General features: G+C 36.9%; 1 protein-coding gene across 1 annotated transcript in view; it reads left to right on the top strand.

Moving 5' to 3' along the window:
* Window positions 1–336: 336 nt before the first annotated feature.
* Window positions 337–26380, top strand: part of LOC132000847 (cytosolic carboxypeptidase 6) — a 747331-nt gene continuing 721287 nt past the window's right edge. Inside the window, exon 1 of the mRNA XM_059374673.1 lies at window positions 337–427. Within this exon, the coding sequence (XP_059230656.1) occupies window positions 390–427 (38 nt within the window). The 5' untranslated portion in view covers window positions 337–389. The remainder of the gene's footprint in view (window positions 428–26380) is intronic.

Below are 26380 nucleotides of genomic sequence, written 5' to 3'. Positions count from 1 at the left end.
CTTAATTATCATCAGTAATTCTAAGTACCCTAAGTACTTTATTATCCCCATTTTTCAAATGAAGAAACTGAGACATAGAAAGGTTTAGTAGCTTGGCAAGGTCACATGGCTTGAAAGTGGTAGAGTAGGTTCCAAAGTCTGTGCTCCTGACTACTATACTAAGATGGCACAAATACTTTGATATTCTGCAGGCACCATTTTTTTTCATTATATTGTTGGTAGCTATTTCATATGGCTTCTTCTAACCTTGCTTTATAATTTCCATTCCTGATTATCAAGAAGTGACAACTTGCAAAGCATAATCTTCTGATAAACTTTTCTCTTTTTTTCAGAGAGTCATTTTCAACATTGTTAACTTCAGTAAAACCAAGAGTCTATATAGAGATGGGATGGCCCCTATGGTGAAATCTACAAGCAGACCCAAATGGTAAGTGATCAGAATGGGGCCTCCTTCTGGTTGGGAATTTGATCCAGGTCTCAAAGTTTATTTGCTGAATGGCTAGGGCTTAGCCTCACTGGCACTGAGGGGAGTAAGTTGAGTTTCTTGATACCTATGGTTTGGGCTCTAGGTCTCAGGCTCTTTGAGAATGCTGTAATAAGGAACATGGTTCCTTATATGGAGTGACCAGCACTCCATTATTAGAGAAGGTATAGTCTGTTATTTGGTAAACTTCCTGCCTCTTATCATGGTATCTTTGGAAACATAACTGAAATTGATTCTATGTTGTTTTTATTTTTGTTTCTTAGACTGAGCATTGATGTTGTATAGAACATTGAGTGGAACATTGTATATATTTGTTGTATAATAACAAACAAATTTTTATGTAATATATTTTATGTAAAATAACAAAGAACATATTGTATAGAACATTGTATAGAACATGAGAACTAGGGTTTAGATTTCCCTTGCTTCGCTTGTTTTTTTTTTTTTTTGGTGGCATTTCTATATAGATGTTACATGCTTTGTGGATGTTAAAGTTATACTTGTTCATTGCTATAGCAAGGGTGAGGAGAGTTTGATAGGCTTATTTAAAATAGTATTAATAATGGGGGCACCTGGGTGGCTCAGTGGGTTAAAGTCTCTGCCTTTGGCTCAGGGCATGATCCCAGGGTCCTGGGATTGAGCCCCATGTCAGGCTCTCTGCTCATCAGGGAGCCTGCTTCCCTTCCTCTCTCTCTGCCTGCCTCTCTGCCTACTTGTGATCTCTGTCTGTCAAATAAATAAATAAAAATCTTTAAAAAATAAAAAAAAATAAAATAAGTAAAATAAAATAGTATTAATTATGGTAGTGATGATGATGATGATGATGATGATGATAACTACTCTCACTTACTGAGATCCTATTCTTTCTACATATTTTACATTTCTGGCACTATTATCACAACAGTTTTGCAAGGGAGAACTTACATATTCCTATATTACAGATTAAAAAATGGAGGCTAAGAGATGGTAGGTGTTTTCCCAATACCATAGATATTGAGAGGAGGAGCCTGTGGTATTGTTATTACCCCACAGTACCATCCAAACCGATCAATTTTTCATCTATCCATTCACTTATTCTTTCAACAAACATTGATTGAATGCACCAAAATTAGAGTTTTTAAAGACAGAAACAGTGTTATTAATCTATCACACTGTAGGTATTAATTTAATGCTTGTTGAACTAAACTGAATTCGTTATAAGAATTTACATGTAAAGTGCCTGGCACTTTCTAAGTGCTCAATAAATGTCATCTATTATTAATAGTATTATGTAAAACACTATACAAATGCAAGGAATTGTTAATATTATTCTAGATTTGATCCATGTTCAAATTTTAATGCCTAGTGAGATTATCTCCAAATGTCTATATTTATAGAAAACTAGCAATTCATAAATATTGAATTGTGCTTTTATCTATAAATGATACTTGGCAATTTTCTATAAATGCTGCGCTGAGAAGCTCAGGTTTGTAAAAGTGTACGCATTGGATGATAATGAAAACATTTTATTAAAAGATAAAAGTATCTTCCTGGTCTTGGTTTTTTGTTTTTGTTTTCTTGTTTTGCTGCATCAAGTCAACTATACTGCTATTCCTGGATCTCCTTTTGACGATGGGTTCTGGACAAGGGTTAGGCATTTGGCCTTTGTTTTGAGTTTCTGAACTCAGCCCAGTGGATAATAATATAGCACATATCTCTGTTAATAGGTATATGTGTAGATCTGTACTTCAAACCTTGCCAACAAAAGGACATAACTGTTGATCTAATCATGAGAGTCCTTGAAATAACATTGTACTTCTTTTATGAGGCTCTGTGTTGGAATCTTACACAGCAACAATAATCACCATCCCTTTTTCCCAACTATTCAATGCTTGAGTCTTCTCTTTTATTGTGCTTTTAAAAGTCTTAAGCTTTAATCATTTCATTTTGTTTTGTTTTATTTCTTACAGATTATCTTTGGGACCTTTCTGTCAGGGCTCTTGGCAAAATTTTAGAATATTAATGAGTCCTTGAATTTATATTATAATACCTGAGAATGAAGTTAGTACTCTTACCCAGTGTTGGCAGGCTCTTAGAAATAGCCATTTTCCAGTCATGGGGCTTTTCTAAATGTCTAAAAGAGCTTAAATATTAAAAATCAGTTTACTGTAGTTCATCAGGCTGGTAAGGTACAAGGTACCAGAGCAAATCAGGTTGTTGATAAGTCTCATCTTGCATCTTTTTGACTTGCTAACCCCAGACATTGGATGAAAAGCTACTCACATGCCTTCATAGTCCCCCATTTTAAAACCAGACTGAGATACTGTTTACTTAGTAGGACTTTATTGGTCATCTTAATGTGTCACAGACTATTCTAGATATTGGGGATATAGTATGACAGAAAAGATCTGTCCTCAAAGGGAACTTTCTTTTTTAGAATTTTATCAACTGGCGGGACTGGAAGAGATTATGCTGAGTGAAATAAATCAAGCAGAGAGAGTCAATTTTCATATGGTTTCACTGATTTGTGGAGCATAGCAAGTAGCATGGAGGACAAGGAGAGTTAGAGAGGAGAAGGAAGTTGAGGGAAATTGGAAGGGGAAGTGAACCATGAGAGACTATGGACTCTGAAAAACAGTCTGAGGGTTTTGAAGGGGCGGGAGGTGGGAGATTGGGGGAACCAGGTGGTGAGTATTGGAGAGGGCATAGCTTGCATGGAGCACTGGGTGTGGTGCAAAAAAGAAATGAATACTGTTACCCTGAAAAAAATTAAATTTTTTAAAAAAATTATTAAAAAAAAAAGAATTTTGTTAACTCATTTATACATGCCATAATTGTTCCACTCTGGTTTGCTGATGGTTTGTTCTGAGGATTGTTTCTGCCCCTTTGGTGTTTTCTGCTTAGGACTTTCTTCTCTTTCTTGTGTCAGTTACCTGTACCAGAACCTGTCTTCCAGTAGTCATTCTAAATGTTCTTAGGGCAACACAAAAATTGTACACGACCGTTTGGCTCTCAGATTATTAGATATTATTGGCCCTGAGGAGTTCATCATAATTTAGGATTCTAGAAAAGAGCCGGAGTCAAAACTGACAAAGACATTGTAGATTGAAGTATTAGAATATCTCCTCTAGTGTTTTCCTAGTTCTGGTTTTCCCCAAATCCAAGACAACCAAACAAAAGAAATTTCTGATACTTTTCTTATCTAGGGACTTCACTTCCTTTAATATTCTGAACAGGCCTTGGAAACAAACTTACCTCCTGACAAATACTAAAAATTCTAAATTTCCTGGGTGAAATATGTACCAGATTAGGAAAGACACTTTCACCTCTTCAAGGTGAAATAAGACATTCTTCTTCACCTCTGTTATAGGGACCCATAACTGATGGGCCAAGAAAGACCAAGTAAAAGATGACCAATAAAGTCCTACTAAATAAACAGTATCTCAGTCTGGTTTTTAAAAAGGGAGACTATGAGGTGCCTCGTTAGCACAGTAGGTAGCGCATCAGTCTCATAAAAAGGGAGACTATGAAGGCATGTGAGTAGCTTTGCATCCAAAGTCTAGGGTTAGCAAAGTCAAAAAGATTACCAAAACTACACTAAGGCCTGAAGGCAATCAACTAGTTGTAGAAAACAGATGAACAAAAGAAGCAGCTAAAAAGCCATTGAGCAAATATATGGCTACTCAAGATTGTTCTGCCTTGAGGAGATAAGGTCAGAATATCTAGCAACAAAATGGAGAAGCTGAAAAATTCAGAAACTTTCTGCTTATTTTAGCTCACTCTATTTTTATTTCCATATTAGACTTCTTAAGAAGTGTTGGTGGTTAAGGCTAAAGTTTATGCAACAGCAATTTATTATTTTTTTAAATATTGTCCAAGGTTGAAGTTGCTTTGTGATAGGCATTGCAGGGAACTGACATTACAAGACAGCCAAAATCTATATTCTTACTCAAGCAGAAACTAAGGCTAGGATATTTGTACAAGCAGTAAGTGGTGGCATCCAGAGACTTCAGAACTCCCAAGTTTACATTTCCTTCCATGTTCTATGTGTGGGGAAGGTGGGAGAAGGAGACACAAATAAGCAAGAAGTTGCATACTGGTGTTTGGCCTTTGGCAGATCTGAAATAAGTTTTCTGATTGATTTGTCGATTTTGGAAGAGTGAGGAGTTTAATCTAAATCTCAAAAGTGGCTTCCATTTAACATAATTTTATTGAGCATCTAACTTTATGGTAGGTCTTGGGGTGATAATATGAATAATCTGATCTACATTATTTCTTTAAAATTTTATTTTCAACAAGTTGAAATTAAACACAAACAGAAATAGGTACAAAATAAATTGCATTATGCTAAAAACCATTAGGGAATTACATAAAGTATGCTTTAGGATTAGAGAAAAGAAAGAAAATTATATGATTAAGACTGTGGATTGTAAAGGAGAACCTTTGGGTGCACTTGGTACTTCAGGTAGAACTCAAGGAAATGGGACATGAACAAAATTAAGGAAATGGAATTCCAGATGGAAGATACAACATGATGAACTATGACATTTCTTTTATATGCCTCAGTTTCCTTGCTGTAAAATGTAAAATAGCTTTTTCAGTTTTATAAGTAACACATGTGAAATGGATAACTTTAAAATGTTTCAAATAACTTAAAAATTTATTAATTTCCCTGACCATTTCTTTCCTTTTCCCCTTTCTCACTCAAGAATGATTGGGTGAGGCTTCTTTTCCTCCCTCCTTTTCTTCCTTTTTTTCCTCCTTCTCTCCTCCCTCCTTCTCCCTGTCAATAAATCTTTACAAGTAGTTACAGTAGATCAGGAATTATGCAAGGTATCAGAACAAAATAGTAGGAGGAGATATGATAACTGTTATCATAAGGCTCATAGTCTACTGGGCTAGGAATCAAGCATCTAAGTATAGAAAAGTGTGATAACTATGACAACAGGGAGAGTTAAGCATGCTGTGGCCACTATTCGGCATTTAAGTCTTAACCTGCCCAAAGGATAGGAGACCTTCCCTAGGTGTGTTACTTATGCTGAGAACTAAAGGATAAATAGGTGATATCATAGTAAGCAGGGATATGTGTGAAGTAATAAAATGTATTTGAAGTCAAAGGGATGAGACAGAAAATTGCATTTTTAAAAATATTTTATTTATTTATTTGAAAGAGAGAGTGATATCACAAGTAGGCATAGAGGCAGGCAGAGAAAGGGGGGGAAGCAGGCTTCCTGCCAAGCAGAGAGCCTGATATGGGGCTCCATCCCAGGACCCCAAGATCATGACCTGAGCTGAAGGCAGATGTTTAACCCTTTGAGCCACCCAGGTGCCCCAGAACATTGCATTTTTAATGAGAAAAGGCCAATATGATTGGAACATGAAATTCTAAAGAGAAGGTGACTAGAGAGATAGATAGGAGTGATATTGAGAGGATTTCTGTAAGCCAAAGTAAAGATCTGGACTTGATTCTGAAGGCACTGTAAAGAAAATGAAGAAATTAAGCAGGATATGATCAGAATGGCATTTTAGAAAGATCAGTCTTAATACTTAATAGAGAATATTTCAGAAGGAGGGAAGTTGTTTGGGGGTCTTTTGCAATACCTTAGGCTAAAGCTGATGATGGATTAAGTTGGTAACAGTAAGTCATGAAAACAAGTGGATGAATTTGAGGGTTAACAGAAGATTGAATCAATTTAACCTTTTTTTTTCTTTTTTGTCTTATGTATCTATTTTTAAAATTTTTTTTAATTTCTTTTCAGCGTAACAGTATCCGTTGTTTTTGCACCACACCCAGTGCTCCATGCAATCCATGCTCTCTCTAATACCCACCACCTGGTTCCCCCCAACATCCCATCCCCCGCCCCTTCAAAAGCCTCAGATTGGATGAATACCCAACTTTTGTAGCATGGATGGGACTGGAAGAGATTATGCTGAAAAACAATTTAATTTTTTGATTGAATAGATGTAGAGGATAAAAGAGAGATAAGAGTTTTAGATGATTCCTGGGTTTTCTGGCATATGCAACACAAGGGCTGGTGGTGTCATTTACTGAAAAAAAAAGGGGGGGTAATAAGAAGAAAGAGTTTTGGAAGATTTGGATGGAAAAGTATGATCTTGGACTTGGAAATATGCAGCTAGAAGAGCCTGAGAGATATCCAAATATAGATGTCAAGTAGGCTGTAGGGTGTATTGGTAAAAGACCCAAGAGAGGAATCTGGAGGTATAGACTCAGAGGCAACAGCCGGTACATGATAACCAGAATGGTGGGGTCAGATATGGTCTCTCAGGGAGATGTATAGACTCAAGAGGGAAGATTAGGACAGGGCTCTGAGAAATTCCTAGGTGTAAAAGTCTGGTAGGGGATGAGAAACTCACAAAAGAGGATAGGAGGAACTGGCCAGAAGGGTAGAAAGAAAGCTAAAATAGTATGGTGTCATGTAACCAAGAAGAGAGGTTTTTTCTAAAAAAGAGGGAGTGACTAACACTGCCAACTGCTACTGAAAGGTCAAACATAATTAAAGTAATAAAATGCCCAATGCTTGTAGAGATGTAGAGGTCATTAGAGACTTTATTGTGTGCCATTTTAGTGACATGGCAGTAGTTCCAGCCAGCTGTGTGAGATAATGAGTGAGTTGGGGGGATGAAGAAAGTGTAAAGAAATGGAGATCATAAATATAGATGGTTCTTTCAAAAGTTTGGCTATGAAAATTCAAGAAAGAGATACAAGTCCAAGGGATAGACAACAAATTAACAGGCAGTTATAATAAATACCCTTTTGAATTAAGGGTAGTGATAGTTATGTGCAAATAGCATTGGTTCTATATTATCCTTAATGTAATGATAATCTTCAGGCTTGACCTTGTGAAATGAGAAACTAAACTTTGGATATTAAACATGCATTTTCTGAAATAATGGGGCTGTACCCTATTGTAACAAAAAATAACATTTTGTTTAAAAATTATGAATTAATAGATTCATATTTAAACACAAATAAGTCATACATTTAAAATTAAATTATATCCCTTGCCCCCCATATACCTGATCTTCCTGCTTTATTCTTCTGTATAACACTTATTACCACCATCTAGAAAACTATAATGTATTATTTATTTTGTTACCAGTCCCTCCATCTATTAGAAAGTAAGCCATGGGAATAGGGATTTTTATCATCTTTGTATTCATTTGTGTATCCTTAGCACCCCAAACTGTGCTTGGTATATAGGACACACTCAATAAATATTTGTTAAATAAATGAATTAATCCATTATCCTTTTGCTAAATCTAATAGTTTTTAAAATTTTACATATTATTTTTTAATTTTTTGTTTCCATGAGCACATTTTCACACAGTAGGAATCATACACACACACACACACACACACACATATATATATATATATATATATATATATATATATATATATATGTATGTATATATACCATTTTATATTCTATTCATTTAACATGGTATCAAAACAATTTGTCCTATTTTTTAATATTGTTCATTATACCATAGTTGGAGAATTGTTTACTGCTTTTATATATCATAATTTACTCTATCATATCTTCATTGGTGAACATTGTTTTTTAATATAATATATTTTTTTAAAGTAGATAATATTAGATAGACAGATGAGAGAGAGAGAGAGATTTGCCAAATTATTTTTTAGAAACAGTTCCTAAAAGAGAGATTGTAGGATTGATGACTATAAGCTTCTGCTATGCATGCTCTCGAAATATGTTGCACCAGTTTAAAATGCTACCCTTGGTCTGTCTCTTTATCAGTTTTACTGCAATCTGGACAACATTAAGAATTGTCATTGAAAAAAAATAGTTTAAGAGCTATAAGATGATCCTTTTGTTGTTGTCTATTGTTTTGTTGTTGTTCTCATTTGAGCTTGTGTCTTAAGAATATTGGCATTAGTATAGTCTTAAAACTGAGTTTCCAAAAATAAATATAATGGCATTAAAAAGAAAAGGTAAGATATTACAGACATTCTGGGAAAGGATGGAGTAGATGCACTCTTCCCTATTTCTCCCACTAAGTACGGCTAAAAACCATATATATTACTTTTGGAACAAACAGAAGACCGAAAGTAGAGAGAAGGGGAAGACTGACTAAGTTTCTCAGAACCTCACGAACTGATATAGTGGTGAGTTCCCTGCATTTCATTTTTGCTTCATATGTGCTAGAATGTTTACTTGAGGAGCCAGAAGCCTAGAAATGCCAATATGCATAGACAAAAACAAGTCCTCCAAAAAGTCTTCTTGCAAACTAAAGACCAAAAAAGAGGAGGGGGAGTTCAGCCCAGTAAGACAGAAAATTTTGAGATAGTAATTGCCCACTCTAGCCAAACACCAGGATAAAATTGCTCACATCCACCCTCCCCAACAAAGGAGAAGTGGGGAACCTAGATGTCCATCTTTGTTCCAACCCTCCACCAGGTGGGGTCAGAAAAGTAGGGAACTGGGAATTTCATTCCTGCTAGTCAGTAATGAATCCTTGCCTCTTCTCCATGATGTCAGACCACATGAGGAATCTGAAATTTTATCAGCCACTTGAAGTTGGGATTATTAGCAGAGTACAGGGAGTAGAGAAAAGAATAAATGAACCTGAGGATAGAACAATAGGAGAACTAGATCTAAACAATGAATTAATAAATAGGCTTAAAAAATAAAGAGCACCTCAGGGACCTGCAGGACCAAAAATCTAACATTCATGTCACTAGAATTCCAGAAGGAGAGGTGAAAAATTTGAAATGGCTGAAATCTCAAATTTGACAAAAGACATAAACCTACAGAGTCAAAAGAATGAGTGAACCCCAAACGGGAAAAAAAGTGAGGGAAATCTAGGCCATGAAACATCATGACCAAACTAAGGAAAGAAAGAATCTTAAAAGCAGCAAGAGAAAATAACACCTTATCTATATTGGAAAATAAGGTTGATCACAACAGATTTCACATCAGAAACTATAGAGGACAAAGGAAAGTGACACAATGTCCTTCAATACTGAAACAAAAGAACTGTAAACTCAGAATTCGATATCCAACAAAAATATCCTTCAAGAAATCAAGACATTTTGGTGAAGGAAAAGTTTCAACAAAAGAAAAGAGTATTTTAAGACCTACCCTAAAAGAATGGGAAAAGGAAGTTCTTAAAAGAGAAAAGAAATGATAAAAGAATGTCTCTTGGAATGTCAAAAAGAAAAAAAACAAAACAAAACAAAAAAAGAAAAACATAAAAAGTAAAAATATAGGTAAATAAAATAAACTACTTTTTCTCTATTTTCTAAATTATGCTTGATGTTGAAGCAATAATTATAACATTGATGCAGTTTTCAATATATGTAGAGGAAATATTTAACATAATCATATTATATGTGGAAAGGTAAAGGGACTTAAAAGGAGGTAGAATTTTTGCTCTTATCTCAAAGTGGTAAATTTCAACATCAATATACTGTGATAAGTTATGTATAATATAGAGTGGTAAGGGATAGTGGGGTGGGTGTGATCATAAGGGGTAGCATCTGAGAGATCTTTATGGTGATGAAATAGTTCTGTATCTTGATTGTGGTGGTGATTACATATTATAAAATGGCATATAACTATTCACTCATGTACCAGTATAAATTTCCTGGGTTTGAAATTGTTCTTCAGTATTCATAACTATAGTTATATAAGATGCAGCCTTTGAGGGAACCCAGATGAAGGGTACACAAGACCTCTCTATACTATTTTTGCAAATGCATGAGAATCTATAATTATCTCAGAGGGGGCCAAGATGGTGGAGGAGTAGGAAACCCTATTTCAACTGGTCTCTGAATTGAGCTAGATATCTACCAGACCATTCTGAACATCCACGAAATCAGCCTGAGATGTAAGAAGTAACATCAGGACCAATACCAACAGAATATCTCCAGTGGTTCATTTAAAGGTATGTGTGTGTGGGGGGAGATGTGATTCTGTAGGCAGATATTAGAAGATAAACAGAAGGGAGAGGGAGGTGCCATAAGCACTGGTGCCAGGAAGATGAAATAACACAGAGTGCCAAAATGTCCCACATTGGGGGCTTGGCACAGACTCACGAACCAGTAGTAGCAGGGAAAGGACTTTACTACATCCCCAGACTGAAACCTGGAGCTATAGAGGTACCCGTGCAAACTAGGGGGGGGGGGGCTAGCTTTAAAAGCACAAAGGGCAGAGACATGCCTGGTCCTGGAAGTGAGGGCTAGGAGTGCTGCTGTGGGGTGCACAGCCCAGAACACTGTGGTTTTTAGCAGCACAGACAAAAACAGAGTCAGTGTGGCTTGAAGGGCTTACTGTAGAACAGACTATAATCTCCCTGTTCAGAGACAGAGGATTGGATATGGTCACTTCTGCTCTGACTCTCAGAAGTGATGCAGAAAGCAAACAGAGGAAGCTGCCAGAGAACAACAGCATCTCCAAAACCATTTTTCAGTGACCCTATCCCCCTGACGGGGCAGAGTAACTCTGCCCAAACAGGGTTGCCTGAGTAACAGTGCAGCAGGGCCCTGCCTCAGAAGACAGGCTGAAAGAACAAGAGGCTAAGAACCATAAGTTCCCTATAAAATAGATGCATCTTGCTTGGGTTGTCAAATAGTTTGGATAGTTTGAATTCTGTACAGTCCCTCAACCACCTCTCACCAGAATGACTAGGAGGAGGAACCAACAACAGAGGAAAAATTCAGAGACTGTGATACCTCCACCACAGAACTAATGGATGTGGATGTAAGCAGGATGTTGAAAATAGACTTCAGGGTAACAGTTATGCAAACAATAGCTAGGTTGGAGAAAACCATTAATGGCAATGTAGATTCTCTAAGAGCAAAAGTGAGAACTGATCTTGCAGAATTTAAAGATGCATCTATGAGATCCAATCTAATCTAGATACTCTTACAGCTAGGGTAAATGTGGCAGAAGAACAAATTACAGATCCTTTACCTCTTTGGTTAGGTTTATTCCCAGGTATCTTATGGTTCTTGGTGCTATAGTAAATGGGATTGATTCTCTAATTTCCCTTTCTATATTTTCATTGTTACTGTATAAGAAAGCCACTGATTTCTGCACATTAACTTTGTATCCTGCCATGTTGCTGAATTGCTGTATGAGTTCTAGGAGTTTGGGGGTGCAGTCTTTTGGGTTTTCCATATAAAGAATCATGTCATCTGTGAATAGAGAGAGTACTTGAGGAACTACAGAACACTCATGAAAGAAATTGAAGAAGACACAAAAAGATGAAAGACCATTCCATGCTCTTGGATCACAAGAATAAACATTGTTAAAATGTCTATACTGCCTAGAGCAATCTATACTTTTAATGCCATTCCAATCAAAATTCCACCGGTATTCTTCAAAGAGCTGGAGCAAATAATCCAAAAATTTGTATGGAATCAGAAGAGACCCTGAATCTCTAAGTAAATGTTGAAAAACAAAAATAAAACTGGGGGCATCACGTTACCTGATTTCAAGCTTTATTGCAAAGCTGTGATCACCAAGACAGCATGGTACTGGCATAAAAACAGACACATAGACCAGTGGAACAGAGTAGAGAGCCCAGATATGGACCCTCAGCTCTATGGTCAATTAATCTTCGGAAAACAGGAAAAAATATACAGTGTAAAAAAGACAGGCTCTTCAATAAATGGTGCTGGGAAAACTGGACAGATATATGTAGAAGAATGAAACTCAACCATTCTCTTACACCATACACAAAGATAAACTCAAAATGGATAAAAGACCTCAATGTGAGACAGGAATCCACCAGACCCTAGAGGAGAGCATAGGTAGTAATCTCTTCGATATCAGCCACAGCAACTTCTTTCAAGATATGTCTCCAAAGGCAAAGGAAACAAAAGTGAAAATAAACTTTTGGGACTTCATCAAAAAATCAAAAGCTTCTGCACAGTGAAGGAAACAGTAAAAAAAACAGTCAATCCACGGAATGGGAGAAGATATTTTCAAATGACAGTACAGATAAAAGGTTGATATCCAGGATCTATAATGAACTCCTCAAACTCAACACACACGAAATAGGCAAACATATAAAAAATGGGCAGAAGATATGAACAGACATTTCTCCAATGAAGACATACAAATGGCTATCAGACACATGAAAAATGTTCATCACTAGCCCTCAGGGAGATTCAAATTAAAACCACATTGAGATATCACCTTACACCAGTTAGAATGGCCAAATTAACAAAACAGGAAACAATATGTGTTGGAGGGGATATGGAGAAAGGGGAACCTTCTTCCACTGTTGGGAATGCAAGTTGGTGCAGCCTCTTTGGAGAACAGTGTGGAGATTCCTCAAGACATTAAAAATAGAACTTCCCTATGACCCTGCCATTGCACTACCGGGTATTTACCCCAAAGATACAGATGTCGTGAAAAGAAGGGCCATCTGTACCCCAATGTTTATAGCAGCAATGGCCACAGTCGCCAAACTATGGAAAGAACCAAGATGCCCTTCAATGGACGAATGGATAAGGAAGATGTGGTCCATATACACTATGGAGTATTATGGCTCCATCAGGAAGGATGAATACCCCACTTTTGTAGCAACATGGACGGGACTGAAAGAGATTATGCTGAGTGAAATCAGTCAAGCAGAGAGAGTCAAGTATCATATGGTTTCACTTATTTGTGGCGCATAACAAATAGCATGGAGGACAAGTGGTGTTAGAGAGGAAAATGGAGTTGGGGGAAATTGGAAGGGGAGGTGAACCATGAGAGACTAAGGACTCTGAAAAACAGTATGAGGGGCTTGAAGTGGTGGGAGGGTGGGATGTTGGGGTACCAGGTGGTGGGTATTATAGAGGGCATGGATTGCATGGAGCACTGGGTGTGGTGAAAAAATAATGAATACTGCTATGCTGAAAATAAATAAATTAATTTAATAAAAAAAAAAGAAGACCAAATTAGAGATCTAGAAGACAAACTGATAGAAAAGAAGGATCAGGAGGAGGAAGCCTAGAAAAACAGCATAGAATCCATGAAAACAAATTTGGAGAAATAAATGACACCATGAAATGTTCCATTGTCAGAATTTTTGGGATCCCTGAGGGGGTGGAGAGAGAGAGAGGACTAGAAGACATATTTGAGCAAATCCTAGCTGAGAACTTCCCTAATCTTGGGGAATGAAACAACTATTCATGTCCTAGAGGCAGAGAGGATATGCCCCAAGGTTAAGGAGAGCACAGTGACCCCTGGACATGTAATAGTGGAACTCATGAATTTTAAAACCAGGGAAAATATTTTAAGGGCAGCTAGGGGGAAGTGATTCCTTACATACAGAAAGAGGAACATTGAATAATGTCTGACCTGTCCACAAAAACCTGGAAAGCCAGAAAGAGCTGGCAAGACATTTTCAGGGTACTAAATGAAAATAACATGTAGCCAAGAATACTTTATCCAGCAAGGCTGTCATTTAGAATGGATGGAGAGATAAAGAACTTCCATGACTGGTACAGACTGTAGGAATATGTGACCATTAAGCTGGCCCTGCAGGACATCTTAAGGGGGTTCTATAAAAGGAGAAAGACCCCAAGAGTGATACAGAGCAGAAATATACATAGACAATCTATAGAATCAAGGACCTCACAGGTAACATCATGACAATAAAATCATATATTTCAATAATCACTCTCAATGTGTAGGGCTTAAGTGCTCCCATAAAACAGTATAGGGTTGCAGATTGGATAAAAAGATGGGACCCATCCATATGCTGTCTACAAGAGAATCATTTTTAACCTAAAGATAAATCCAGACTGAAAGCGAGGGAATGGAGAACCATCTTTCATGCCAACAGACTGCAAAAGAAAGCTGGGGTAGCAATTCTTATATCAGACAAATTAGATTTTAACCTAAAGACTGTAGTTAGAGATACAGAAGGACACTATATCATTCTTCAAGGGTCTATACAATGGTCTATCCAACAAGAAGATCTAATAGTTGTAAATATCTATGACCCCAAAATGGGAGCAGCCAACTGCATAAGTCAATGTTTAATCAAAATAAAGAGACATATTGATAAGAATACATTAATTGTAGGGGACCTTAACACTCCACTCTCAACAATATACAGGTCATCTAAGCAGAAAATCAACAAAGAAATAAGAACTTGGATGATACACTAGACCAGATGGACCTCATAGATATATACAGAACACTTCACCCTGAAACAACAGAATACTCATTCTTCTCCAGTGCACATGAACTTTCTCCAGAATAGACCACACACCGGGTCACAAATCAGGTCTCAACCAATACAAAAAGACCAAAATTATTCCCTGCATATTTCCAGACCACAGTGATTTGAAAGTGGAACTCAATCACAGGGAAAGCATTTGGAAGAAATTAAAACACTTGGAAGCTAAAGACCATCTTGCTCAAAAATGTTTCGGTCAACCAGGAAATCAAAGAATGACTTAAACAATTCACAGAAACCAATGAAAAATCAGTCCAGAATCTATGGGATATGGCAAAGGTGGTCCTAAGGGGGAAGTACATACCCATTGAAGCCTCACTCAAAAAAATAGAAAAATCCTGAATAAACAAACTCTGTTTATACCTTAAAGAACTGGAGAATCAATAATAAATTAAGCCTATCCTGTGCACAATAAGGGAAAAAAATTAAGATTAGAGTAGAGATCAATGAATTAGAAACCAGAAATATGGTAGAACACATCTTCAAAACTAGAAGTTGATTCTTTGAAAGAATTAGTAAAATTGATAAACCATGGCTAGACTTATCCAGTAGAAAAGAAAAAGGACTCTAATTAATAAAATTATGAATGAAAGTGGGAAGACTAACACCAACAAAATAGAAACAATCATCAGAAATTATTATCAACAGCTATATGCAAATAAATTAAGTAACCTGGCATAAATGGGTGCATTCCTAAAAACCTATACACTTCCAAGACTGAAACAAGAAGAAATTGACAACCTGAATAGACCAATAAATAGTAATGATATTGAAGGAAGGACCAAAAACCTACTAAAAACAAGAGTCCAGGACCTGACGGATTCCCTGGGGAATTCTACCAAACATTCAAAGATGAAAAAATACCTATTCTCCTGGATCTGGTTAAAAAATTAGAAACAGAAGGAAAACTTTCAGACCCTTCTTATGAGGTCAGCATTATCTTTATTCTAAAACCAGACAAAGACCCCATCATAAAGGAGACTTTCAGAATGTCCAATGGAAAAAAGACATTCAACAAATGGTGCTGGGAAAATTGGACAACCAAATGCAGAAAAATGAAACTGGACCGTTTCCTTACACCACTCACGAAAATAGACTCAAAATTGATGAAGGAACTCAATATGATAAAGAAATCCATCAAAATCCTTGAGGAGAACACAGGCAGCAACTTTTTTGACCTCAGCCACAGCAAATTCTTCCTAGGAACATCGCCAAAGGCAAGGGAGGAAGCAAAGGCAAAAACGAATTATTGGGACTTCATCAAGATCCAAAGCTTTTGCATAGCAAAGGAAATAGTTAACAAAACCAAAAGACAACTGACAGAATGGGAGAAAATATTTGCAAACTACATATCAGATAAAGGGCTAGTATTCAAAATGTATAAAGAACTTATCAAACTCAACACCCAAAGAACAAATAATCCAATCAAGAAATGAGCAGAAGACATAAACAGACATTTCTGCAAAGAAGACATCCAGATGGCCAACAGACACATGAAAAAGTTCTCCACATCACTCAGCATCAGGGACATACAAATCAAAACCACAATGAGATACCAACTCACATCCATCAGAATGGCTAAAATTAACAAGTCAGGGAATGACAGATGCTGGTGAGGATGTGGAGAAAAGGGAACGCTCCTATGCTGTCGGTAGGAATGTAAGCTGGTGCAACCACTCTGGAAAACAGCATGGAGGATCCTCAAAAAGTTGAAAATAGAGCTACCCTATGACACAGGAATCATACTACTGAGTATTTACCCTAAAATACAAATGTAGTGATCCAAATATTTATGTCAGCAATGTCCACAATAGCCAAACTATGGAAAGAACCTAGGTATCCATCAACAGATAAATGGATAAAGAAGATTACACACACACACACACACACACACACACACACACACTGGAATACTATGCAGCCATCAAAAGAAATGAAATCTTGCCATTTGCAAATGACATGGAAGGAACTAGAGGGTATCATGCTGAGCGAAATAAGCCAATCAGAGAAATACAGTTATCATATGATCTTCCTGATATGAGGAATTTGAGAGGCAAAGTGGCGGGTTTGGGGGTTGGAAAGGAATAAATGAAACAAGATGGGATTGGGAGGGAGACAAACCATAAGAGACTCTTAATCTCAAAAAATAAACAGGATTGCTGGGGGTAGGGTGGTAGAGAGAGGGTGGTTGGGTTATGGGCATTGGGGAAGGTATGTGCTATGGTGAGTGCTGGGAAGTGTGTAAACCTGGCGATTCACAGACCTGTACCCCTGCGGCTAATAATACATTATATGTTAATTAAAAAGTTAAAAAAAATTAAAAAGGAGACTTTCAGACCGGTATCCCTGATGAATACGAATGCCAAGATTCTCAACAAGATCCTAGCTAATAGGATCCAATAGTACATTAAACAGATTATCCAATGACCAGGTGGGATTTATCCCTGGGATGCAAGGGTGGTTCAACAGTCGCAAATCAATCAATATGACAGAACTCATAAATAAGAGAAGAGACAAGAACAACATGGTCCTCTCAGTTGATGCAGAAAAAGCATTTGGCACAATACAGCATGATACTTTCCTGATTAAAAGTCTCCCAAGTATATGGGTAGAGGGAACATTCCTCGTCTTCATAAAATCTATCTATGAAGAACTCACAGAGAATATCAATCTTAATGGGGAAAAACTGACTACCTTCCTACTGAGATCAGGAATATGTCAAGGCTGTTCACTCCCACCACTATTGTTCAACATAGTACTAGAAGTCCTTGCAACACCAATCAGACAACAAAAAGAAATAAAATCTATTAAAATGTCAGAGAATAAGTCAAACTCTCTCTTTTTACAGATGACATGATATTTTATGTGGGAAACCCTAAAGACTCCACCTCTAAATTACTAGAACTCATACACCAATTTAGTAATGTGGCAGGATAAAAAATTAATAGCCAGAAATCAGTTGCTTTCTTATACACTAACAATGAAACTATAGTAAAAGAAATTAGGGAGTCTATTCCATTTACAATAGTAGCAAACACCTCTACGTTGGAATAAACCTAATCAAAGACATAAAAGATCTATACTCTAGAAATTATGGAACAGTCATGAAAGAAATTGAAGAAGACACAAAAAGATCAAAAAACATTGTATGCTCATGGAAGAATAAACATTGCTAAAATGTCCGTGCTGTCCAGAGCAATCCATACTTTCAACACCATTCTGATCAAAATAACAATGGAATTTTTCAAAATGCTGGAACAAACAATCCTAAAATTTGTATGGAACCAGAAAAGACCCTGAGTCACCAAGGAAATGTTGAAAAAGAAAAACAAAGCTAATGGCATCACATTACCTGGTTTCAAGCTATATTACAAAGTTATGATCACCAAGACATCATGGTATTGACAAAAATCAGACATAGGCCAATGGAACAAAATAGAGAGCCCAGATATGGACCCTCATCTCTATGGTCAAATAATCTTCGACAAAGCAGGAAAAAATATCTAATGGAAAAAAGAAATTATCTTCAATAAATGGTGCTGGGAAGTTGGACAGCTATATACAGAAAAATGAAACCCAACCATTCTCTTAGACCATACACAAAGATAAACTCAAAATGGATAAAAGTATTCAATGTGAGACAGGAACCCATCAAAATCCTAGAGGAGAACATAGGCAGTAACCCCTAAGACATTGGCCACAGCAACTTCTTTCAACACACATTTCCAAAAGCAAGGGAAACAAAAGTGAATATGAACTTTTGGGACTTCATCAAGAGAAAAATATTCTGCACAGCAAATGACACTGTCAACAAAACAAACAGGTGACCCATGGAATGGGAGAAGATATTTGAAAATGACACTACAAAGACTGGTATCCAAAATCTATAAAGAACTCCTCAAACTCAACACTCAGAAAACAATCACATCAAAAAATGGGCAGAAAACATGAACAGACACTTCTCCAATGAAGACATACAAATGGCTAACAGACACATGAAAAAATATTCATCATTATTAGCCCTCAGGGAAATTCAAGTCAAAACCACATTGAGGTACCACCTTACACCAGTTAGAACGGCCAAAATTAACAGGACAGGAAACAAGTGTTGGAGAGGATGTGGAGAAAGGGGAACCTTCTTACACTTTTGGTGAGAATGTAAGTTGGTGCAGCCACTTTGGAAAACAGGGAAATTTCTTAAGAAAGTAAAAATAGAGCTAACCTATGACTCTGCAATTGCACTACTGTGTATTTACCCTAAAGATACAGATTAGTGAAAAGAAGAACCATCTCTACCCCAATGTTCATAACAACAATGGCCACAATCACCAAATTGTGGAAAGAACCAGGATGCCCTTCAACAGATGAATAAAGAAGATATGGCCCATATATATAATGGAATATTATGCCTCCATTAGAAAGTATGAATGCCCTCCCTTTGTTTTTAGTCCAGGTAAAGGTGCTGAAATGTAACAGCTTGATGCAGGAAAAAAGCATTGACTTTGTGGTCAAACAGTCAAACCTGAATTCAAATCTTATCTCTTGCCTTTGGATGGCACCAGTAATAGCTTCCATTAATTACTCTTAAATAATACACTCCCTGTGCTACTGTGCTGTTTGATTTTTCTCTAGCTCTCATAGCAGACAGGCCAGGACATGAGTGAGTAATCCTGGTGTTTGTGTCATGTGATACTAACATCTCCGAAGGAAGGAGTCTTTGTGATTACCTAGTCCAAAGCTCTTGTTTTGCACAGGAAGAAACTAAAGGCCAGAGAAGTATTTTTCCAAAGAATCCAACTGTTCTCAGCAATTATATTTGAACTCAGTTTGTCCAGCTCTTTGCCCACAATATTAAACAGTCTGCAAAAGACTTTATTGTTACAAAAGAATTTTTATCACCTCTAGATGAGGAAAGTGAGACTTAGAAAATAGTCATGTAAATAGAATCTGTCCCAAATCTGTGATAGAACTGCAACCATGCTTGCTCTGTTTCTCTCTCTCTCTCTCTCTCTCTCTATCTATCTATCTTTTTCTCCTCCTTCATCATGATAAGTGTACTTTTAAATTCCTATCACCTATTTCACCCATTCTCCTACCCACATCCCCTGTGGTAACCATCAGTTTATTCTCGATAGTTGAGTTTTTTCCATGTTTTTTTTTTCTCTCTCTTTTCCTTTGCTCATTTGTTTTGTTTCTTAAACTCCACATGTGAGTGAAATCATATGGTATTTGTCTTTCTCTGAGTGATTTACTTCTCTTAGCATTATACTCTCTACCTCTACCCATGTTGTTGCAAATGGCAAGATTTCATTCTTTTTTATGGCTGAGTAATATTCTACTATATATCTCACATATCCTTTTTTTTTTAAATTTCTTTTCAGTGTAACTGTATTGATTGTTTTTGCACCACACCCAGTCCTCCATGCAATCCATGCCCTCTCCAATATGCACCATCTGATTCCCCCAACCTCCCAACCCCGCCCCTTCAAAACCCTCAGATTGTTTTTCAGAGTCCATAGTCTCTCATGGTTCACCTCCCCTTATAATTTCCCTCAACTCCCTTCTCCTCCCCATCTCCCCTTGTCCTCCATGCTATTTGTTATGCTTCACAAATAAGTGAAACCATATGATAATTGACTCTCTCTGCTTGACTGATTTCACTCAGCATAATCTCTTCCAGTCCCATCCATGTTGCTACAAAAGTGGGGTATTCATCCTTTCTGATGGAGACATAATACTCCATAGTGTATATGGACCACATCTTCCTTATCCATTCATCCATTGAAGGACATCTTGGTTCTTTCCACAGTTTGGTGACCGTGGCTATTGCCGCTATAAACATTGAGGTACAGATGGCCCTTCTTTTCATGACATCTGTATCTTTGGGGTAAATACCCAGTAGTGCAATGGCAGGGTCATAGGGAAGCTCTATTTTTTACTTCTTGAGGAATCTCCACTCTGTTTTCCAAAGTGGCTGCATCAACTTGCATTCCCAACAACAGTGTAAGAGGGTTCCCCTTTCTCCACATCCTCTCCAGCACATGTTGTTTCCTGTCTTGTTCTTTTAATCATCACCTTCTGTCTGGTTGAGGAAGTCTTAAACCTATTGTATCTCTTGACTTTCCTTTTCATATAGTCCAGCTCAGAACTTTAGTTCTATTCAGTCTAGTCCCTCTCTTGCTGGTCCATGTCCCCCATGTTCCCAGTCTTCTGGCACAGATCAGTGTATTTGAGAATGACTCAACTGTGTCATTGTCTGAGCTCCTACCATGTATCAGCCACCTTGCTTTTTTTGTATTCCAGAGGAATATGGCCCACACATTTATATACTGCACTTGTTCTTTCCACTAAGGATGTCTCACTCCCTTTCTCTACTTACAGAAATCCTTGCACCAATGTTTTGTTTGTTTATTTATACTTCACACTTTGCACATGCTCCTTTTTCCCCTTCCTTCTCCTGCCATTCTTAGATAATTCCCATATATGCATCAGTCCTCAACTGAGATGCCATTTCTTTGGGTAAAACTTCATCACTGGAATCACTAAGGTGAAATTAAGCATTCCTGTAACCCAAGAGGTTTCTTCTATCAGATACTGTTTCATATATTCATATGGATTGAACTTCCTTCCCATGTAAAATTGTAAGTTGATTAAGGTCATTACAAGTTTGTTTATTATGTCACAGTGTATGTGTATGTATGTATGTATATATATATATATATACATACATACATACATACATATACATACATGTGTGTGTGTGTGTGTGTGTGTGTGTGTGTGTGTGTGTGTATGGGTAGACCAACTTTTGTATGAGTTTGACCATAAAATGTCTAATGGATTGAGAACATACAAGTTTTTTTTTCTTCATCATGAACAAATGGGCAGGGCATGTCTTAGCCATATAGTCATTCAGGGACCCAGGCTAACTGTTATCTTCAGTGCTTAGCTTCTAGGGTTATCTGGGCATCATTTCCATTTGAGCCAGCTGGATAGGAAAGAGATAGAACATCTCATATGGTAGCTTCCAATTAGCAGTCCTAGAACTAGCTCATAATACTTTCAGTCAAATTCCGCTGACTAAATCCTAGGGTAATGGCTTAATCTAACTTTAAGATGTCTAGTTATATGTATAGGAAGGAGTAGAGAGCATGGATTTTTGCTAGGTAGCTGGCAGAGTCAGCTGTACTCCTACAAATAGTTACCCAAATATTTATTAAATGATTGAATGAATGAGTTCATCCTTAATAGTACATATGACATACATTAAGACTTCTCTGATTTTACTAAGAAAATATCTGTGTTTACATCATTTTTTGGCACTCATTTTCCTTTACTTAAATTACATTTATTTGTACATACCTTGCCTCCAACCAAAAATTAGATTCCTTGAGGGCAGTGTCTGGCATGTGAAACAGTGAGGTCTAATGAGGTCTGTATGATTTTGGAATCATATAGCCTCAATTTGAATCTAGGTCTGCCAGTGAGTACATATGTGATCTGGGATAATTTCCTTAGCCTTCTGAATCTCAGTTATTATTCATATTCATGGACTAGCTTATTTCTTTGGGCCTTTACTAACTTTTTTTGGTTATGAATCAATATCTTGAATTTCTTTTCAGTTAATGTTAACTGACAAAAATCACAATTAGTTCAGATTGGATTTATTTAGGACCATGTGTTTACCTTTTAGGCTAATTAAGTGGTTGGATGGGGAAGAGATACCATGAATTTCCAAGGATTGTGATTAATGAAGTTAAAATATGAGCTGACACTTAGCTGCTGCTCTACTGAATTTTGGGTTTCATATTCACTATTACAAAAGAAATAGAGATATGTCAAAATATTTCTTTTTAAGGATTTTCATGAAGTGTTCATTTTAATTAGGAGAAATTATAAATTATCTAAAAACTCAGCAGTAGAGATTGGTTAAATATATTAGGCATATTATAGAATGAAGTCATTGAAAATCATGTTGCAAAAGAATATTTTACATATGGATATATGTATTAAAATATGAATAGTGGTTTATCTGGATATTTTGGATATTGTGTTTCTTTTTGTAGTATCCATTTGTTATTTTCAAAATGTTAAAACATGAATAAAATTGCTTTTATTACTTAAAATTTATTTATAATTAACAAAAAAATATTACAATAGTTCCTCTGACTACCTCTAGGCCTCTTTTGTTGATTATATTCTTCTTGAGTCCAGGGTTTCCAGATTATCAATGTTGGGTAAGTCCTTGAATTGGAATTTATAATATTGTACCAGCTAATCTGAATCTGGTCATTTTATTTTAGTAACAGCTTTATTAAGATATGATTCATATGCCATACAGTTTATTTGTCTAGTATACAATTCAGCAGCTTTTGGTATATTTTGAGCTGTGTAACTATCATTGTGATCAATTTTGGAACATCTCATCACTCCCCCAAATAAGAACTTGTACCTATTAGCTGCCACTATTCTTTCACCAACTCTGCAGACCTAGGCTATACCTTTCATCTCTGCCTTCTGAAATTTTCACATAAACATAATTATACAATATGTGGTTTTTAAATTTTTTATTATGTTATGTCAGTCACCATACAGTACATCATTCTTTTTTGGTGTACTGTTCTATGATTCCTTGTTTTCATATAACACCCAGAGCTCCATGCAAAACATGCCCTGCCTAATACCCATTATTGGGCTAACACATCTCTCATCCTCCACCCTTCTAAAACCCTCAGTTTGTTTCCTGGGGCCCATAATCTTTCATGGTTCATGTCTCCCTCTGATTTCCCACCCTTCATGTTTCCCTTCCTTCACTTATTGTCCTTCATGCTGTCCCTTACATTCTACAAGTAAGTGAAACCATAGGATAATTGATTTTCTCTATTTGACTTGTTTCACTGAGTGTATCTCTCCAGTTCCATCCATGTTGAGGCAAAAGTTGGGTATTCATCTTTCTAATGACTGAGTAATACTCCACTGTATATATGGACCACAACATTATCCATTTGTCTGATGAAGAGCATCTTGGCTCTTTCCACAGTCTGGCTATTGTGAACATTGCTACTAAGAACATTGGAGTGCACTTGGCTCTTATTTTCACTACATATGTATCTTTGGGGCAAATACCCATCTGGGCCATAGGGGAGCACTATTTTTGACCTTTTGAGGAACCTCCACGCTGCTTTCCAAAGTGGCTGTAACAACTTGCATTCCCACTAACAGTGTAACAGGGTTTCCCCTTTCTCCACAAACTCTCCAATGTTTGTTGTTTCTTGCCCTGACAAATTTTGCCATTCTAACTGGCATAAGGTGGTATCTCAATGTGGTTTTGATTTGAATTTCTCTGATGGCTAATGATGACGAACGTTTTTTTCATGTGTCTGTTAGCCATTTGTAGGTCTTCTTTTGAGAAGTGTCTGTTCATGTCTTCTGCCCATTTTTTACCTGATTATTTGTTTTCTGGGTGTTGAGTTTGTGAAGTTCTTTATAGATCTTGGATACCAGCCCTTTGCCTGTAGTGTCATTTGCAAATATCTTCTTCCATTCTGTGGGCTGCCTGTCTGTTTTGTTGACTGCTTCCTTTGTTGTGCAGAAACTTCTTATTTTGATGAAGTTCCCAAAGTTCATATTCACTTTTGTTTCTCTTACCTTTGGAGATATGATGAAGTAGTGATCAAAAACTTCCCAAAAAACAAGAGTACAGGACCTGATGGATTCCCTGAGGAATTCTATCAAGCATTTAAAGAAGAAATAATACCTATTATCCTGAAGCTATTTCAAAAAATAAAAACAGAAAGAAAACTTCCATACTCATTCTATGAGACCAACATTACCTTGATCCCAAAACCAGGAAAAGACCTTACCAAAAAGGAAAATTTCAGACCAATATCCCTGATGAATACAGATTCCAAAATTCTCAACAAGATGCTAGTTAATAGGATCCAATAGTACATTAAAAGTTTGAAGCGGCGGGGTGTGGGAGGTTGGGGGAACAAGGTGGTGGATATTAGAGAGGGCACGGATTGCATGGAGCACTGGGTGTGGTGCAAAAATAATAAATACTGTTATGCTGAAAATAAAAAAAAATAAATGGAATATGGGGGGGGGGGATTATCCATCACAACCAGATGGGATTTATCCCTGGGATGCAAGGTGGCTCAACATTTGCAAATCAGTCCATGTGATAGAACACATTAATAAGAGGAGAGAGAAACATATGGTCCTCTCAATTGATGCAGAAAATGCATTTGACAAAATACAACATCATTTTCTGATTAAAACTCTTAAGAGTGTAAGGATAGAGGGAACATTCCCCAATTTCATAAAACCATCTATGAAAATCCCACAGCAAATATCACTCTCAATGGGGAAAATGTGAGAGCCTTTCCCTTAAGATCAGGAACATAACAATGATGCCCACTCTCACCACTATTGTTCATCATAGTACTAGAAGTCCTAGCAACAGCAGACAGACACCAAAATAAATAAAAACTATTCAAATTAGCAAAGAAGTCAAACTCTCTTCAAAGATGACATGATACTTTATGTGGAAAACCCAAAAGACTTCACTCCCAAATTACTAGAACTCTTACAGCAATTCAGTAATTTGGCAACCAATGCACAGCAAGGACTCAAAGAGATTATGCTGAGTGAAGTAAGTCAATCAGAGAGAGTCAATTATCATATGGTTTCACTTATTTGTGGAACATAAAGAATAACATGGAGGACATGGGGAGCTGGAGAGGAGAAGGGAGTTGGGGAAAATTGGAGAGGGAGATGAACCATGAGAGACTGTGGGCTCTGAGGAACTAACTGAGAGTTCTGGATGGGAGGAGGGTGGCAGTTTGGGTGAGCCTGGTGGTGGGTGTTGTGGAAGGCACATATTTCATGGAGCACTGGGTGAGGTACATGAACTATGAATTATGGAACACTGAAAAGAAATTTAAAAAATAAATAAAATTAAAAAAAAAAGAAATCAGTTGCTTTCCTATACTTGAACAATGAAACCTTAGAAAGAGAAATTAGGGAATCAATTTCATTTACAATATCATCAAAAACTTGGAATAAACCTAACCAAAGAGGTGAAGGGTTTATACTCTGGAAACTATAGAACACTTATGAAGGAAATTGAAGAAGACACAAAAAGATTGAAAAAACATTGTATGCTCGTGGATCAGAAGAATAAACATTGTTAAAATGTTTATGCTGCCCAGAGCAATCTATACTTTCAACATCACCCTGATCAAAATAACAATGGCATTTTTCAAAGAGCTGGAACAATTAATCCTAAAATTTGTATGGAACCAGAACAGATACTGAATCAGAAATGTTGAAAAAGAAAATAAAAGCTGGCAGCATCACGATGCATGATTTCAAGCTATATTACAAAGCTGTGATCACCAAGACAGCATGGCACTGGCACAGAAACAGACACACAGACCAAGGGAATGGAATAGAGAGCCCAGATATGGGCTCTCAACTCTATGGCCAATTAATTTTCGACCAAGCAGGAAAAAAGATCCAATGGAAAAAAGACAGTCTCTTCAATTAATGGGGCTGGGAAAACTGGACAGCTATATGCAGAAGAATGAAACTCAACCATTCTCTTACACCATACACAAAGATAAACTAAAAATTGATAAAAGACCTCAATGTGACACAGGAATCCATCAAAATCCTAGAGGAGAA

The sequence above is a fragment of the Mustela nigripes genome, chromosome 14 (genome assembly GCF_022355385.1).
Source record: "Mustela nigripes isolate SB6536 chromosome 14, MUSNIG.SB6536, whole genome shotgun sequence".
Lineage (NCBI taxonomy): Eukaryota > Metazoa > Chordata > Mammalia > Carnivora > Mustelidae > Mustela > Mustela nigripes.
This window is presented reverse-complemented; position numbering and strand designations above follow the sequence as displayed.